This window comes from Syzygium oleosum, unplaced genomic scaffold (genome assembly GCF_021117445.2).
Source record: "Syzygium oleosum isolate NSW1041296 unplaced genomic scaffold, Sole_v2.1 Sole_v2.08, whole genome shotgun sequence".
Taxonomy (NCBI): domain Eukaryota; kingdom Viridiplantae; phylum Streptophyta; class Magnoliopsida; order Myrtales; family Myrtaceae; genus Syzygium; species Syzygium oleosum.
The window spans coordinates 7,495,705-7,512,856 of NW_026607492.1; the positions used below are offsets into that span (position 1 = coordinate 7,495,705).

Consider the following 17,152-nt stretch of genomic DNA (forward strand, 5'->3'; position numbering starts at 1 on the left):
CTAGCGGCCCATTGACGGCACTGCTATGGGGTCCTAAGGCAAAACATCTTTCTTTTTTACTTTTTGTCTATCCGGGTGCCATTAATTATTCCGCAACTAATACCCAGAGAAGTTATGGAGATCTTATCCGGACTCATCGCAATCTGAGTGTGACTTCAAATATCGGATAAGATAATTTCTATCTAATCCAACCTTTCATCAAGGCGAACAAACACGCCTTAACACCAATTTTGGTGGCGACATTACGGAGATGTCGGTAAAGGCTACACACACATATATAAAAATATATTCTTAGGTCAACACATAAAACCACGTACCTTCATCTGAAAAGGCCATCAAAGTAGAACCCCAATCGAATCAGTCAACGTTTTCAATTGGACTCGCATTTTTTCAAATGCAAGCCAAGTAGTTATGAGCCAACTAAATTTACCAACTGCTCCACATAATAACATATTCCCGATGTAAGACTTTATTCGACTAACACCCTCACACTTGCACTCACCACTTGCAAACTAGCGAGATATGTTGTTATAGTGAATGTTGGGACACACTAAACAACAAAAGGAACGGGAAACAAGAACATGTGAATATGCGTAGAAAAATTGATGTGACTATACGTACGACGGCTCAAATTTTAACTAAAGAAATTGTAATAGACGATATTTCTCCGTATGGCACTAAGTGACCCCAAACACCAACACTTGGTTAAGTATCCCCGAAGGCATAAGATAAAATCAGCTTACTAGAAAGCATCGTATAGAACAACCCAAACAAATCCACTGCGTAAAATGTTCTCGATGTAACTTAACCTTTTCAAGCCAAAACTTCGATATACCCCAAATTTCCTCCTCAATAAGTACCGAACATTCAATTATCTAAACTGATATGATCAGTCGGATCGCGCTACTAAATTTCAAACCCATGCGCAGCAAATTCAACGATATCCTATCTACTTTGGCTCAAGTAGCACCATGCTCAAGAAAAATTATATCGCACACAAATTTGTGAAGCAAACCAGTGAATGTATCATTTACATAATTCGTGAATCACGTAGTCAAATTCCTCGATCGGCTAACTTGATGGAGCCCTCACATGTGGAGAGTACACGTGACAACTCAAGTCGACACACGCGAGAAGCGATTGCACGGTGGGTTTTGCTGGTCCATAATTGCCTCTCTCATGGCCCGCATCAAATCAACCATTACGGTCGCATGGCATTGTATCTGCCTGCCTTCACTACATCATGCTCTTGTCTATGGCCACTTTCCAATCACAAATGGAAAGTACACGACGCATTCTTCTAAAATCTAATTCGTACGACGTAAAAACGTCAACAATTCAAATGCCCATCTTTGCATGGTAATACATTGTTACTAATGCTCGTGTTGGCATCGGCGACATATCTATTGCGCATGTTACCTGCATCTTTCGTGGCGGGGCCACACATGCTCAGCCAGAATATCACTAGAGACATTCTCTCTGTGAAAGAAGCGGCTGAAACCAAAATGAAGCTATGTGGTTATAGATAAGAGGCCGCGACCGCCGTGACTTGCATGCACGAATGCGGTGGCTGAGCTTAGGAACCTTTTGATTTGAGGTCAACTAAGGCGAGTGACCTCCAATCCGAAGTCGATCAGCTAGAGAGAGAGAGAACCAACGGAGAGGGGCTACGGAGAGAGGGGTGGCCTTGGTGGTGGTGATGGTGGTGGTGGTGGTGGTTGGTAGTTAGCCAGTTGCGGAGTTTACGTACAAGGGATAATTGAAAGGAGGATGAAGAAAAATAGAGGCAAAATAAAGAGGTAAAAGGAAAAGAAAGAGGAAAAAGAAAAGGTGAACATCTCAACCATGAGTATTGAAAAAAAATGAGCTTATGTCTTCTTCTTTTTCTCAATAATGAGAATTTTCTTTAAAGGGGATAAAATTTGCAGTTCCAATATAAGGTTTTTTTTCCTCCTTCCAAAGTTCCAAGTTCGAGTGATGATAATTATATTACGAAAAAGAGCTTGACATTTGATTGAGTGACGGAAGAATGGGGATGAAAATTGTTGAAAAAATTTAGAGTAAGTGGGTGGATTTTTATAGAAAATAGAAATTATATTACGAAAAAGAGCTTGACATTTGATTGAGTGACGGAAGAATGAGGATGAAAATTGTTGAAAAAATTTAGAGTAAGTGGGTGGATTTTTATAGAAAATAGAAATTATAGGTTTTGAATTTGGGTTGGGTCGGATTGGATTGGATTAGTTGGAAAATTTCAAAAATTAAACAAAATAACATGCCCCAAAAAAGGGTTGTTGCCTGAATCGCCATGAGCCATCGATCATGTTGAGGTGCATGTGTGAGGGGCATTGGTAAAGTTTCAAATGAGAGATTTGGTGTGAGGTGGAATAATTAATACATCCTAGTTGGCTTCGATCATTGCCTTAAGATTGTTTTTTTGGATAAGTATTGGCTAAAACTTTTAAGTAAAGGCGGGTCTAACTACATATAATAATAGGCTCGAACTTGAGCTATCTCTCGATGATCTCCTAATGTGATGGTATTTGGCTGTTACGCATCTCAAAAAGTGGTATTAAATCTTATAGTGGATTGGTGGATCCCTCCGAATATATATAGACATTTAGGTGATTATTTTTCAAGGAATGAATCCCACGATCAACGTGATTTTTGGGTAGGTAGACTATGTTGTGTAGTAACACGATCGCAAGGCTAGACTTCATGGTTCGCTAAGTCATAAGAGAGCATACGTGAATGTGGGTGTTGCAGTGCCTTCGACGTAATGGAGTGGAGATTAAGTTGAGATATATGTAGGAGTGAGCAACATGAACCGCACAAATCAGGAATCGCTTGGACCGGACCAAACAGATTGTGGTGATTTTCGGTCTAATTCCTAATTCCAGGGGAGAATCGGACTGATCGGACCAGACCAATTATTTTTTATTTATTTTATCTCTCTCTCTCTCTCTCTCTCTCTCTCTCTCTCTCTCTCTCTCTCTCTCTCTCTCTCTCTCTCTCTCTCTCTCTCTCTCTCTCTCTCTCTCTCTCTCTCTCTCTCTCTCTCTCTCTCTCTCTCTCTCTCTCTGTGCACAGGGGGGAAAAACCAAAGGGGAAAGGTTGATCTGATCCTAATGATTCAAGTGCAGTAAAACGCTCTACTTGTTGATGCAGAAAGATCTGCACAAAAGAAGAACCTCCAGATCTGCAATCTGCTCGCCAAGAAGAAGAAGAAGAAGAAGAGAACAAAGATCTCTCTCTATCCATTTTGTCACACGGTAAATTAACTAGTCTCGTTCCTTCATTTCTTGTGACAGATCCTAGTGTTGGTAACCCTAGCTTTGTCTTCTTCTCTCTTTATTTTGTGGTTGCTTCGGTTTTGGTTGGTTTTGTTGATTTTTCTGGGTGCACGTCGTGAGCTGCACAATGTATTGCTACTGTTGGGACCGCAACAGGAAAAGCTCGATAACTTTACCCAAGGAGATAGCCAAGAAGGAGCTCAAGTTCAAACCCGTCAATATACCCAATTGAAATCACCTTCACTCAAAAGCTTAAGCCAAGAGTTATGAGCCAACTATGATATTTTAACTGCTCAACACCACATCAATTATCCGATATGGAACTTCTCTAACACAACTCACATGTGTATCTCAACAATCAATAATCTCCCCTTCACGTGTGAGCTCAGTGTTAGGTTTGCTCCATCTTAATTTAGGTATTCTTCTGCATTAGCTTATCTCAACTTGAATCTCCAAGTCATTGCAATGCACCCGCAACTATGCACAACAATCATCATCAACTGCTAACTTAGGATTGCATCACCCGTGGTCTCTATCTCGTATCACCAGACCAAACTATCCATGGTCACTTCTCGCTAGACGAACCGTAATGGCAACTTCCACCCGAAACAAGCATCGATCACGAGATTTCTTTGTTGAGATATTCATCAAACACCTGAACAGATTGGAGAGGCCCATCAATCAACCATCGGCTCTGATACCATTTGTTGGGACCGCAACAACAGAAGTCCGATACATTCTCCTGGGGAGATCGCCAAGAGGGCCTCAAGTCCGAGCCTGTCAACATATCCAATTGGACCAACCTTCATTCAAAAGCTCAAGCCAATGAATTATAGGTCAACTAGGATATATTAACTGCTCAACACCACATCAATTATCCGATGTGAAACTTCTCTAACACAACTCACACGTGTATCTCAACAATCAACAGCTATGGCGTGTGGTTTCTTTCTTCGGTTTCTCTTGCCTCCTTTTCTTTTTGTTTCTTTGGTTGGCCTTATGGTCGATGTCGTGGTGCTAGAGGAATCTCAGGGAGGAGATGGATCGGTACTAGAGAGTGGAGAAGCCGAGAGAGGAGATGCCGATTAACGAGAACGAGATTAGGATTATGAGTCAGCGAAGGATGCACAACTACATCACCTACGCCATGACCCTACTTCAGGTTTGTGTGTGCCACCGGTTTCAAAAATCGAAAACCAATCCTTTTGGTCCAATTCCCAGTTCCTACGTGGGACAAGACTGGACCAGAAACCGATCACCACTAAATATATGTTAATGTAGAAGGATATGTAGATTAAGGAGAGTTAACCTAATATAAGAGTCTCACATGTGAATGAAGATTGTTGAAGTGCATGTGAGAAAGGTGTAGAATCCCACATTGAAGATTTGGTGTGAGATGGTTAGTTAATTTATCATAATTAGCTCGACACCTATTGGCTTGAGCCTTCGAGTGAGGTGGGTCCACATTAATATATTAATAGCTCGGACTTAGGATCTCTTGGTGATCTTACTAGATGAAAGTATTGAACTTTTGCTACGCATTCCAATAAATCGTTTGGGTCATGCTGTGTCAAGGGTCAACACTTCTGTGCCTGGCATGGTCTATGACATTTCGAGCAAGACAGCGCAGTAGGCGGCCTTGCCTGTTTGTCACCTCTAACTCTCTTCTTGTTATATATAACGACTGTCTTATCAGCATCAAATCCTCCTTGTTTAATGTAACATTTCAAACCCTACTTTCAGTAGGAGAAAACTTTTGAAGTGTTAAAGTAAATGACTCACTTACAAAGACAACCATTCGAGTTCTCCTTTTAGAGACTTTGCCATATCTAATCAGGTCAAGCTGTCACACGTCACATGAGTGATTCTTCCATGTTTTGCGCTACTCATCCATATTTCACATCACGTCAAACCTAGTTCACCGTAAGTAGGATGAAATTCATCCTCCAAAAGTGAGATTCCTCCTCATCAAAACAGGAAAAAGAAACATAGTTTCTCCATCAATGAAACCCTTATAACCCTAAGATGTCACCAATATTTCATACAGCATCTTAATCTAGGCCAAGAGGAATTTGCATTCCCCCTGTATCGTTTCAGCAAAAGAATGGTAGCAAAAGAATCGGTTCTGGCCTCATGTCATGTGTCTGTGACCTGGCTATATGGCAAAGGCCGATGACACCTCCTTTTCTTTCTTTGTCCCTACTGACCACTTCCATTGAGATCCCAAAATTCACACGACAAAGTCCGAGGTTGAAAGTGCCACAGTTATTAACGTAAGGACTTTAATCACAGACTTATCAGCGTTGGCACACAGTATGAACAACTGACTTTTCCCCATTCATCGTCCATCTTCTTCTTCTTTTTTTAAAGCAAAGACACTTTTCGGTGCTATAACAAGAGAAACAAAGAGGGAATAAACAACAGTAAAAGTACAAAAGCATCGCCATTACTGAAATACTGTGCTTCTTCTTTTCAATAATTAAATAAAGTATCGATGTACATATCCTTTTCCATGAGACACAAGACGCCCACTAGTTAACTTACAAAAAAGTGCTTGCCATTGTCAAGGCACACCATCTTTTTCCACATCCTTATGATTGGTTGATCAACCTATGAGTACTACATAAAGTAGTCATTCTAATATCTTTCTTAGCAATCGACCTGTGATTCTTTTTCCCTCGTCTCGAGATTATTGTGGAGAGGGTCGTGACCCGATTGATGCATGGTCAAGACGTGGTACGCAAGGGTCAACTATATCCAACGGCCATAACCCGTGTCGATACATGCATTAGGTTCATCAAATAATCTTTCGAGACAACATTGGTCATGCATGGAAAACTCGGTAGACCGCGAGCCATTTTTGTTGATCTCCTCCTCCTTTAACTGTAGCAACTTATGCATCATCGATGGCTTCAAGTATTCTAGCATCATTTAGCTATATTTTGAATCTTTGAAGTTGTACAACAGAAAGGTGAATGAGGGGTCCAAATATCATACGGCAAGGATCTCTCCGACGACATGAAATCGTCGTGGCACGAGAGATTGCGATTAAGTTAGACCAATAAATGCTTCAAGCTTGCGGATCGAGACGTGATTTAACGCTAGGGAACTTCCATTGTTCCATACCCGTCACTCACACATCAATAAAAAAAAAAGGGATTTAATGGTTGGAGAAGGAGAAATGAGTGAAGGAGACGCTTATTATCGATCTAACTTTACAAATCAAAAGCAAGTGAAAAAGAGAAGCCCAACATGCCTATCCCTTGACGTACCAACGCCTTCGCAAAAAAGCGGTTAAGTGTGGCTATCAAACCTCGTTTCACCTTCCCACACAACACCACAAAACCTAACTTTGGCCTAAAGAGCCACACAACTTACGGCACGTGCGGAGGGTTCTTACTTTAATGATAAACCGATTGTTCTTGGCTTTCCCTAAGCTCCATCTACGACCCTACCGTATTTTGCCATCTTCTCGTTTAGCCCATGAAGTAGAGGGCGCCAACTCGATATGACCGAAATAGCCCCACCAACTTTGGTTATCGCTTAAATAAGACAAATTATTTTGGGTAGGGCGTTAGGGAATTTGGAAGTGTGAATGGTGGCAGTTTTGGATCATTTGAGATGGGACTCTCTACTGACCTTGTCTTTATTATATTCCATTCATCATGTCATATCCCGTAGTTTGCGTAGGTTTTCCAAAGGATGGAGAGAATACTCTTTACGAGAATGGACACTACTTTGAGAAAGGGGGCGATTTCGTCATTTCGTGATGGAGGAATTATGATAATCGGGCACCGTACGTCGCCGATGATGGAAAGAAATACTATAGAGAGTCATCTCAAGGATGGTATGAAGTACAGGGTCAATCACGGTGCATCAATTTTGTCTGAGGACTCGAGCTTTCAGTGAAATTTAATTTACGCGTCAAACGAGTAACCGGCTCGATGTGATGAATGAAAGTTCAGAGAGTGTTTTATCAATAATACAATTCGGAGAGGTCCGTGTACATACTCGTTTTTCCTTGAAAGTTCTAAGCGAGTAAACAACTCCGAAATCCATCATTTTCTATACAAAGGTTGTATTTGGTCATCTCATCTATATGTATTAATAACCCAAGTCTTCCCTTTTGCTTATACTGACTTTTTCTTTTTGTTTTCTACTACTTGGGTATAATTTATTCGATCTAGATATCATTGTCACAGTGAAGTACAAATAATATATCCATAAAAAAACCATAAAAATCATATAGGTGGATTGAAAAGGAGGGTGATGAAGGAAAGAAGAATAGCGACCTCTTCTCTGCTCTCGCTCTCTCTCTCTCTCTCTCTGGGTTGGGTTTGGTTCATATTGAGAGAGATATCAGTCCCCCCCAAAATAAAAATAAATAAATGAATAACCCTTCATATTTAATATTGTTCTCTACCCTCCTCTTTTCCACAGCGCAATTTGTCCCAACAAAATAAAAAGGAAAAGGAGAGGGAGAGAGAGAGAACACTCACTGCAAATAGCAGCAAAGAGAAATAGAAAAGGAGAGAAAGAGAAAGATAGAGACGACAGAGGGACATACGCAGAGAGAGAGAGAGAGAGGGGCGGAAGAGAAAGAGATAGTGGAGGAATTGAAGAAGCTTTCAATACCACAGAAGGGAAAGCGATGTCTGAGAGCTTTTACATCCTTTCATGCTCTGCAACTCTTGAGAGGTATATACTCAGGTATACACACACACACAACCACGCCCGCATATATATATGAGATTGAGACACAGTTGAGAAAATGATGAAAGTGAAGTGAACAAAGGAAGAGATTCCAAAATTTTCCCCCTTCAGCCTCTTTCCTCTCTCACCTGAACAAGTTCTTCTCTTCCCTTTGTTCAATTCTGCAAGCTCTTGGTTTTTTTTTTATTGAAATTCGTATTGATTAAATCATGGTTTTGCTTGGTTTTGATTCTTGAGTTCTATAGGTGTGTATACGGTGTGATCCAAGATTGAATTGGGGCAATAGATCAAGAACTCTCAAGGTAAGAGGAATTGTGTGTGTGAGTGAGAGAGAGAGAGAGATCACTTGGGTGTGGCTGGCTAAGTTGTTAAAAAGAAAGCAAAGATAGAGAGAGAGCGAGAGAGATGATACTGATATGGGCATAGCAACACCACCACTCCCACCAATCTCCTCCCACACCAAGACTCACCACCATCACTCAATCGCAATCTCCAACCCCACCAAGTCTATGTCCCAAGACTATCACCACCCCAGCATCTTTGCCTTCTCAAATAACGGCTTCGAGCGACCCGACGTTGCCGCTGCCTCCGCTGCCACAGACCAAGAACAGCAGCACCATGTAGCCCAGCAGATCTATCGCGACAAGCTTCGAGTGCAAGGCTTCGACCCGCCTCCGCCACCACAACTGGTCGGCATGGAGGAGGAACCAGGCGAGCTACCTCCGTACGAGACCGCTGGGATGCTATCTGAGATGTTCAATTTCCCTCCTGGCAGCACAGCCGCGGCCGAATTGCTGGAGCAGCCGATCGCATCGGGCTATCGGGCAGCCCGGTCATCGCTACCGACCAGTGAGTGGTACGGCTCAAAAAACCCGGGTGTGTTTAGGCGAGGAGAGAGCAATATGTCACAACAACATCACCATGCTCACCATCATCATCAGCAACAGCAGCAGAATCAGATTTCGAACATGAATGCGGAATCAGCAGCAGCCATGCAGCTTTTCCTCATGAACCCGCAAGCGAGGTCGCCGTCGCCTCCCACGCCTCATCACCACCATCATCATCCACCACCAACCTCCTCTTCAACCCTCCAAATGCTCCTCCCAAACCCATCTCCCCCTCCTTCCCTCCAAGGGTTCCACGTGTCCGGCTCAGCCAGCGCTGCCCCCAATTATGGGACTGGCATGATACCCCCGGCTCAATTCACTTGGGTCCCCGATGGTGGCGCAACCGCAGCCCAGCTCAACAACCCTAGCGAGATCTCTGGGGCGACGGTTGTGGAGGGCCAAGGCCTGTCGCTGTCCCTGTCATCATCGTTGCAGCACTTGGAGGCCGCCAAGGCTGAGGAGCTGCGGATCGGAGACAGTGGCTTGCTGTTCTTCAATCAAGCCGGAGGAGGTGGGTCAGCTAATTCTTCAGCTTCAGCTTCAGCTTCTGCTGTCGCTGCCTCTGTTCAGTACCACCACCAATTCAAGAACTTGGGAGTGCATAACTTGCAAAGCCACCAGCACCAAGTCCATGTTGGCTATGGGTCATCGCCGTCTTCTTCGTCTCTCGGGGTTGTCAACGTGCTGAGGAATTCGAGGTACCTCAAGGCAGCTCAGGAGCTGCTGGAGGAGTTTTGCAGTGTGGGAAGAGGCCAGTTCAAGAAGGGCAAGTTTGGGAGGAACGCAAGCTCGTCAAACCCTAGTTCAAACCCAAGTAATAACAACACTAGTAGCGCTAGTGCCGTCGGTGGAGGCGCTTCTTCTTCGTCGTCGAAAGACGTCCCTCCTTTATCGGCTGCTGATAGAATGGAGCACCAGAGGAGGAAGGTCAAACTTTTATCGATGCTTGACGAGGCATGTCAATTAAACTCTCTCTCTCTCTCTCTCTCTCTCTCTCTCTCTCTCTCTCTCTCTCTCTCTCTCTCTCTCAAAGAGTCATGCATTAGCATCAGCATTACCCAATCATTGGAAATTATGATTTTTTTAATCGAATTATTATTAATCTGCTGCGACAAACAGAAAACACCGACCTTTTGACATTAACCGTGAGCTATTTAACACACCAAACAGGGAAAAAGCCGGCCAATTCTGATATTATAGGGTTTGATTTCTCATGGTCTTCTTTATTTTTAGTATTTCTTTGTTCTTGCTTCAGATTGATCATGTTTTAGTTCACACACATGGAGGGTGGTTGAAGAAAAACCTCTTAGAGAGCACTTGCTGCTGTGTTTTTCAGTTTGGTGTTGTATGGTGAGAGACTACTATAATTTGAGTCAAGATTATATGGTAAACAAGTAAAAAGCCACCAATAATTGTTTTGTTGATATTATCCTCGTTGTACGCAAGAAAGAAGGTGGTTAAGACAGTGCTCCTGCAGCAACAGCAAGAGATCTACTGCGCACCTATCATTAGCAAAAAGCACGCACACACACACTCGATTTATTTATATCATAGTTGAATTGACTTGTGGAGGTTCTCTTTTAAATTTAATTTTTTGTCTTTCTTTGTTAAATTCTCCTTTTGTACGATGCATGTAAACACCAAACAAGCCTGTCACTTGTGGCTGTACTGGGAAGGAAAAGACAAAGAAGGAGAGAGAGAGAGAGAGAGAGAGAGAGAGAGAGAGAGAGAGAGAGAGAGAGAGCGAGAAAACGAGAGTGTGTGGAAAAAATTTCTCGTTCATATAAACAGTCATCTAGCTGTGACCCCCCCAAGAGCCGATGAGAAGCCTTGTTGAGTGTTACGACAATTTTCATAATAGGGATAATAATGATAATCTGAAAGAGTTGACGAACATTCTCTTCAAAATATTTCGTTCCCTGATCATATCAACTATCAAATCACATTAATGCCCCATATATTGCCCTTTTGTTCCTAATTAGAAAAGTGCCCAAAGATTTCACCTTCCCCATCATGACCTAATTTTGGTTTTTCTTTTCCCTTCAAATTAGTAAAGTAAGTGCATGCTTGTTTAGATCACTACCCAATTCGGTTCACAAATCATGGAACACAGACGATGTGACATTCACTGATTGGGACCAAAAGAAAGAAGAATGAATTCCATAGTCCGCGGTCCTTTTGCAGGTGGAGAGAAGATACAACCACTATTGCGAGCAAATGCAGATGGTGGTGAACATGTTCGACCTCGTGATGGGCTACGGAGCGGCAGTCCCGTACACTGCCCTTGCGCAGAAAGCCATGTCGCGGCACTTCCGGTGCCTGAAGGATGCGATCGCCACCCAATTGAAGCACAGCTGCGAGCTGCTGGGCGAGAAGGATGGCGCGGGCAGCTCCGGCATAACCAAGGGCGAGACGCCGCGGCTCAAGTTGCTTGACCAGAGCCTGAGGCAGCAGAGGGCTTTCCACCAGATGGGCATGATGGAGCAAGAGGCCTGGAGGCCGCAGCGGGGCCTGCCGGAGCGGTCCGTCAACATATTGCGCGCGTGGCTCTTCGAGCATTTCTTGCATCCGTAAGTCCCCCTGAACAAATTATAGTTCTCCGCCTTCATCGCGACTAAAGTAGCTTTAATCAGGTTGTTGGATGGAATTTCTTCAACATAAGCATCATTAAATCTGGGATTTTCTGCATGCATGCAACTTACTAATCGACATTATTCCTAATATACCCTCTCCAATGGTAATTATGTTTGGCTAGACTTTTATTTGGCTTGCTCTCAACATTTACCACACGTTAATTAACATGCATGTTCTTTTACATGTTGAATAACAAGTCTTCGTTTTTGTGTGGAATTGGACCCGAGTCAATGCTTTCGTTCTCCATGACTTTGTCATGGGGAACATTGATGATGCTTTAATTAGTGAATAAGGACTACGAAAAGTGAAAATTTTGTCTCTTGTTTTTTTTCCACAGCTTTCTTTGGTGTATGTTTTTTTTTTGGGGTTTTCTTAGAGAGGAAAAGAAATGCAGTGTCCTTGGACGTTGTCTCGTCGGCCAAAAAGCTGCCTAAAGGCCTCACCATTTGCTCTCTCTCTCTCTCTCTCTGAACCAGTGGTCCCTCCCATGGCTGACCACCGTAAAAACTTAGTTACATCGAAAAAGATCGTTTATCTTTAAGCCCCGCCCGATCTTTGTCTCGAAACACTATCCTATCCTTTTTTTTCCCTTCTTCTTCTTCTTCTTCTTCAACACTGTGTCTTCTCAACAGTAAACTTGCAAAACCAATGTACTTATCGACGTAACAAACGAGTTATATCTAACAGCTATAACGAACTCGACTTGCCATTAACTATATCGATTTCGTGCACAGACAAATGAGGAGATTAATCAACCATAATGCTAGATATGTAGGGATAACGCATTTGTGATGTATGAATGGGGAGAGAGAGAGAGAGAGAGAGAGGGAGAGAGAGGGAAGATATAGATTCAGTGAGTGCAGGTGTGTCCTTCTCTGCTTTACCTCTGCCAAGTGCAGCAGCTGATCTTTAGAGACATAGATTCTCACGCCCCATGCAGAGAAAGCAGAGAGAGAGAGAGAGAGAGACAGAGAGAGAGAGAGAGAGAGAGAGAGAGAGAGAGAGAGAGAGAGAGAGAGAGAGAGAGAGAGGGTTTTGCTATGTAATGTTCTGAAGGTGAATGAGCGAGAAAGAAAGAAGGAAAAGAGATTCGTCCTTTATCATTGTATACAGTTTTCGGGGTAAAGAGAGACCGTGATGTCATTTTCTGGTCTCTTTCTCAGGTATCCAAGCGACGCTGATAAGCACCTGTTGGCTCGGCAGACTGGTCTCTCCAGAAACCAGGTTCGTCCTTTCATCATCCACGCTTTCATTTTTCTTTCTCATAACCCACTTCGAATCGAGGAGCGATGACATCACGTTCCTCATGGCGTCTGATGCAATTTAACATTTTATGTGTCTTTCGATCACGCAACCTGCGTTACACAATATCGCTTTCGTAGTCTCGTACGCACCACTTGTATTCTTATTAGATGCATAATGTAAGGAACGAGATGACTCAAAACTAACTAGATCGTCATGCATTTCACTACGCTCGAACATAAGTTGAGATCATTTGAGGAGTCTCTATGCTACAACAATCATCACGCATACCTCAAAAACTCCTGCACACCTCAGTCTTCACGAAAGAAAATTTAAACTCGTAATATAAATATACGTATATATATATATATATATATATATAAACATATCACTTTTGCCGGTCAATGAAATATAGTTGAACTTGCATGGATTTGGGTATTATCAGTGTGATACCTTTCTGTTTTCCTTTGAAAAAAACAAAAAAGTGTAGTTTATTATAATTTCTTTCATTTAATTTGAGTTTTTCGTTCTCCTTGGATTCTATAGTTTTTACTTACAGCGGGACATAAATTCTTTGACCAGTTAAAAGAACTCGACATAATGAGAGCAGGCAAGTACACAACAGCTAGAGATTTTTTTTTTTTTGGTCGAAAAACAGCTAGAGATGACAACCTGAAACTTTGCAGCTTTTTTTTCATACAGACACATTTTCTCTCTCTCTCACCTCGTGTGACATTATCCCCACCCACACGCACGACCAACACCCTTAAAAACATAAAGAGAAGACAGTAAAACCAAATTAGAGCTGTCCATTACGAGGTCATAACAGTATGCCTGCAAGAACGCATGCATGCATTCAATGGATGCATTCGGTATATCACGTGCATACTCGATAAGATTCATAATTAGGAACGACGGCAGACTTCTTCCCTGAGTTGTCCTTGTTATTTTCGAAACATTACAGGCAACTTATGCTTCCTTTTTCCACCTTTAATTTCTTAGTTTTCTTAGTACCGTGGGGAATTTTCTTGCATGTTTAAACTTTGACTAATGGAACATGTTCAGCTTAGGTGCATATGTCAAGTTTTGAGATTGATGAAAGTTTTGGTTTATTCTTTCGTGTCCATCAACAATTTATGAAGAGAAACTGTAGAAGATGTGCTCTCCTAAAATGATGCTTTTCAAGTTGGTGAATGAAGACTGATTCAACAAGTAAATAAACATAATAAAGAGCAACCCGCTAATTGATGTGACTATTCTTAATGGGTATTGAATATGATTTACTTACTTAAATGCTCAGTTTTAGTTTACCACAACATGTACGTTAATTTTTGCAAACTAATCTTATTGTTTGCACAATAAATATAGGAACAGCTGTTACGTAATTATTGCTCTTAGTGTGGTAAAACATCCAATCAAAGTTTGAGAATCTGTTGCTATCCCATGCATATCTTAGAAGCTATTCTACCCATAATGACTTTGTCAAATACCTATAATATGATTGAGTCTCTTAGAATTTTAGGGTTTTCTACCTTCAATCTTGAGCTTTCCAAAATAAGGGGTAATTGCGGAAAATCCAAGAATTTAGGGTTTTCTCAATTGTGTCTTGAACACTAAAGAAAGTAATAAAATAATGAAACTTATGAATAAGCACAGAGAAATAAAGATCACAAATAGAGAAAGACAATGGTAGCAAAGTTATGTTTAAGATGAGGAAGTAAACTCTTGGAAGAATATTTAACTTCATTAGAGAAGTATATTCAAATCGCAACTAGTGATGGTACGTGCCAATAATGAAGTATAAATAATGCGAAATTAGTGCTACAGCTATGGTGTCATTATCATCGTTATTATAATGTTGCTGCTACATCGGTGCTACTTAGGAGTTGGGTGTTTCCCACGAACGTGGGATATAAGAAACCGTCCCCTACTTGTTACTAACTACCACCTCTAATCTCGTGAGCATGACTTCAGCTTAGGGAAGGAAAAATAATTCAACAGATTAATAACTACAAGCCTACCAACCTCTTGCTATAAAACATGTGACGGTGGCTAATAAACTTTGTGATATGAAGAAATCGTAGCCTAGCCAGCTCATATCAATTCGAGTCATCATTAACTACTAGAGTCGATCTCTATGTGACATAATTATCGTTGTCGTCAACGTCCTGTTAATAAGCGTCTCCACCGTACTTGTTAAGAATTGCTGCAATTTTTTTTAGAAAAGATTGTGTTTTCAAGGTAATAGGCACGGGTACAGTGTTTGGATTTTGCACATTATAAGAAAATTAAACATACAAAATCACTTTTTTCCCATTTCTAGAGCAGGTTTATTTTCGCTTAGCAAGTGCCCTCTAAGCACTCGTCAACAATCATTTCTCGTTGATTTTGCTGGCAAGGCCCGTCAGGACACTTGTCGTGAAATCAAAGAAGGGAAATGTCTTGATTTTCATGGCACTGACTTTTCTCTGGCGTGTGTAACCAAAACTTTGAAAATTGCATCTCTTTTATTTAGCATACTTAATTGAGTGCTCCCTCGAATTTCCTAAATATTACCTTTTTCATTCAACAAGTTCCTTTAGAGCAGTTGTTAAACATACTAAATAAGGAATCATTTGATCTTCAATTCTTTGATTACATATAGAACTAAAACAATCTGACCCAAAAAAAAAAATAGTACTAGAACAATAACTTTCTTTATTTGGTTACTTAAGTTAAATGAACCTTTCTATTAACTGTATCTTCCTTGAAGCCCCAACTTTGTGGATTGAAGAATGTCCTAACGCATTTGGGGTTGTGAATTTTGCGAAATGAAATCTGGCAGGTCTCGAACTGGTTCATAAATGCCAGGGTCCGGTTGTGGAAACCCATGGTGGAGGAGATGTACCAGCAAGAGTCCAAAGACGAAGATGAGGATGATGACCATCAAGCAGAGAGATCAGAGAGCTCGAGGAACAACCTCAGCACTAGTGGCCATGCACAAACACCAACGCCTTCCTCCATCGCACCACCACCCATTAATAACAACACCAACACCAACAACAACAATGCATCAACACCAACAAGAAGATCCGAAATCAATGCCCCTGAAAGCGACCCTTCACTTACACCCGCCATCAATAGACACTCCTTCTCGGATGCCCAGGCCACCACCCTCCTCCAGGCAACCACCGGCATGATCTCCTCCGCCGTCCAGGTGGCAGGGCCAGCGCACATGGACGACCTGTGTCGCCGCGGCATCGGCAGCAGCACGGGTTTCGGCGCTGGCAACGCCACGGACATCGGGTCAGCGCTCATTCGGTTCGGGACCGCCGCCGCGGCAACGGGCGACGTGTCCCTCACCCTGGGGCTGCGCCATGCTGGGAATGTGCCGGAGAAGAGCTCTTTCTCAGTCACCGATTTGGGCGGCTGTTGATTAGTAAAATTAAATTTTTGCCTATATCTAGCTGCCTTTGGAAAACAATTTTAGAAAGAGAAACCTTCTTTTTCCTCCATTATCATTAATTAGCTTAAAAACGAGATACACCAACCCCCAAGGAAAACGTTTGTACATTGTCTTACTAGCTGATAGGTAGTTTATTAAATTTCAGTTACTTTCTATATTGTAACAGTGTATAGTAGCTAGAACATCATTATTTGTTTTGGGACAATGACTTCTCTGTGCTCTTTGTGAACTCCCAGAAGCTCTCCTTTTTTTTATTTTTTGGGAGTTCCATCGTAGGTGCAAGAGAGAGGGAAGAGAGTGGGTGTGAGAGAGACATTTGATAGCTCCTATAAATGGTAAATGGGGGAGGAAAGGGTGGTGCTGATGATGCTGTGTGATTGTATCTGTTAGTCTAATAATGACTGATAAAGAACACCTCCGATACATATAGGGCTGCATTATTGTTTTACTTGCTGTGCAGCATGTGAGCTTTTATTGTGTGTAAGTGGAAAGTGTTTTCTCCGAAGGTCCACATCAAAATGCTATCAGTTTAGGGTTTGATAACCTTGGAAAGATGGTGAAATCGATGTGTGCAGCTCGTGGATTGATTTGTCGCCTTCTATTATTATAGGGGTCCATGACTTGATATTATAATATTAGACATGACTAGCTACGAGCCCATCATAGTACTGTGAAGATTTTTCCTTGTTAAGACTACAATAATGACAGCAGCGAGGTTAAAGTCATGGGCTCGACAGAATGACCTTCCTAACGAGGATATGATAAAAGTAGATTAATTATTAAAAGTTTGAAGAAGTATGAAAAATTTTAAGATTTGCACATTAGAGTCAAAGATGACAAATGATTCGTTAACTGTACAATAAAATATAGGAATTTGTAGTACTTTTCTATTAGGTTCCTGTGATACGTTGCTCATGACACATAATGCTGCAGTTTTG

At 41.8% G+C, this 17,152-nt stretch overlaps 1 protein-coding gene across 6 annotated transcripts; it reads left to right on the plus strand.

The window, feature by feature from the left end:
• Positions 1-7,737: 7,737 nt before the first annotated feature.
• On the plus strand, positions 7,738-16,443 carry LOC115684178 (BEL1-like homeodomain protein 4). Of its 6 annotated transcripts, none has more exons than XM_030608887.2 (5): positions 7,738-8,003; positions 8,244-9,847; positions 11,078-11,463; positions 12,691-12,751; positions 15,594-16,443. In XM_030608887.2, the coding sequence occupies exons 2-5, from the start codon at positions 8,423-8,425 to the stop codon at positions 16,182-16,184; spliced, it is 2,463 nt and encodes an 820-aa protein (XP_030464747.1). In that variant the 5' UTR covers positions 7,738-8,003; positions 8,244-8,422; the 3' UTR covers positions 16,185-16,443. The 6 variants fall into 6 exon arrangements, with proteins under 6 accessions (XP_030464747.1, XP_030464743.1, XP_056169662.1 ...); XM_030608883.2 differs by having other exon boundaries at positions 8,252-9,847; XM_056313687.1 differs by having other exon boundaries at positions 7,738-7,991.
• Positions 16,444-17,152: the final 709 nt, after the last annotated feature.